This window comes from Oncorhynchus keta, unplaced genomic scaffold, assembly GCF_023373465.1.
Source record: "Oncorhynchus keta strain PuntledgeMale-10-30-2019 unplaced genomic scaffold, Oket_V2 Un_contig_14254_pilon_pilon, whole genome shotgun sequence".
NCBI classification, from domain to species: Eukaryota; Metazoa; Chordata; class Actinopteri; order Salmoniformes; family Salmonidae; genus Oncorhynchus; species Oncorhynchus keta.
In genome coordinates, this window is record NW_026278632.1 from 1 (window position 1) to 1,943 (window position 1,943).

General features: G+C 44.4%; 1 protein-coding gene across 1 annotated transcript; it reads right to left on the reverse strand.

Annotated features, from left to right (window-relative positions):
• Positions 1-6: 6 nt before the first annotated feature.
• Positions 7-1,309, reverse strand: LOC118370430 (uncharacterized; the record flags this gene model as incomplete). The annotated part of the gene is made up of 3 exons (XM_052501723.1): positions 935-1,309; positions 435-667; positions 7-178 (listed from the first exon to the last, which is right to left on the reverse strand). Coding segments are annotated over exons 1-3 (544 nt in total), but the record flags the coding sequence as incomplete, so codon positions are not given.
• Positions 1,310-1,943: the final 634 nt, after the last annotated feature.

Here is a 1,943-nt window from a genome sequence, read left to right on the forward strand (position 1 = left end):
GAAAGCCACCATGTAAAACCATGTAAAAAAGCATCTGCATGATGGGTAAGATGAACAAAGGTATGCAAACAGACCCTTGTGGCACACCACATGGACACAACACACCTGTCTCCTCAGACTTCTTGGGACCTTTGGCATCCTTGTTCTTTTGGGCTTGGGAGTCATCTGCAGACTTGATCTTAGAGAGAAGGGAGATATCAAAAGTCTGAGTCGTATGTGTGTTTAGTCAACTCAGGCTCAGACTGACAGTATTACTATAGTTCACCACAATCACGTTTGCTCTGATTAGCAATCTACTCCAATCCAGCTCTGTCTGTCTGTCTGTCTGTGTAGGCGTGTGCACGCATGCCTGTTTAGATATCCCCAAGCAACCCCATCACAATCATCACTGCTACAATATTTTTCAGTGGTGGAATTCCTGCTCCAGCTTATACCTTCAGAAATTTGTACGCTGCAAAGAGGCCGACTCCAATGGCGTAGAGCGGCATCAGCGTGAACACGTAGCCCTTGTTGCTGTTGGTTTTGTATTTGTCACCCTTCATCTCCTGCTCCATCATCACCTTCATCTGCTGCATGTTCTCCAGGGTCTGTGCTTTGCTCATGGAGCCAGCAGTGTTCTTGTTGACCGGCTGCCCTCTCACTGCACCTGGTCCTGGTCCCGGACCCGCTGAGAAATAACATGAGAGAATTAGAAGACGATTGTGATGATGAACAGGCCTATTCATGACATCGTCCTTAAGAGACTACGATATTGCACACTTTTGCAAATATACATATCTTGTTTTAAATACGTTTGACAATTTTGAACATAGTAAAACGTTAGGCTACTAAACAAATACCATGGCAGGAGCAAAACATTGCATAGGCTAGGCCTACACAATATGACGGTGCAGTCCCATTGCCAATTCAAAAACTATTTTAAAATTCATGCTACCTTTTCTGTTGTAGCGTGCATCAAAACCTCTTGTTTCCTTCGCTCCGGATCCTACGCCGAACATTCTAGGGAACACCACAAACGCAAACAACACCGCCGTAAATGCGACCACCACTTGCTGGGACGATGAGAAAACCATATCCTTCTGCACCGTAAAGCACCAGAACAGGGACGAAAACAACCGGAGCCTTTGGTCCAGACGTGCAACACCGAATCTGTAGCGTTTCTAGGCTATTACGCAGAAGGGAAACTGACTCATTGCCATTTCAAGCTGTAAATCGTGTGCTGACTATTGAGGTAAATATGAACCGTGCTGACTGAGGATAAACAGCTGCTTCTTCTTTTTCTTCGTCGTCATCTTCTTCAGGATTTGGTTGACGGATCGCATCCAACTTCTAGCTCTATACACCGCCACCTATTGTACTGGAGTGTGAGGCCAGTCACGGTCTATCTATTCCGATACAAATATATATGCAACATGTAAAGTGTTGGTCCCATGTTTCATGAGCTGAAATAAAAGATCCCAGAAATGTTCCATAAGAACAAAAAGTTTCTCAAATGTTGTGCATACATTTGTTTAAAACTCTGTTAGTGAACAGAGGAGGGGTTTCTCCTTTGCCAAGATAATCCATCCACCCGACAGGTATGGCATATCAGTAAGCTGATTAAACAACATGATCAACACACTAGTGCACCTTGTGCTGGGGAAAATAAAAGGCCACTCTAAAATGTGCAGTTTTGTCACACAAAACATGCCACAAATGTCTCAAGTTTTGAGGGAGTGTGCAATTGGCATGCTGACTGCGAGAATGTCCACCAGATAATTGAAAGTTCTCGTTTTAGAGAATTTGTCAGTATGTCCAACCGGCCTCACAACTGCAGAACATGTGTATGGCGTCGTGTGGGTGAGGGGTTTGTGGATGTTGTTAACAAAGTGCACCATGGTGAAGGTGGGGTTAAGGTATGGACAGGCTTAAGCTTAAGCAATGGCATTTTATCGATTGCAATT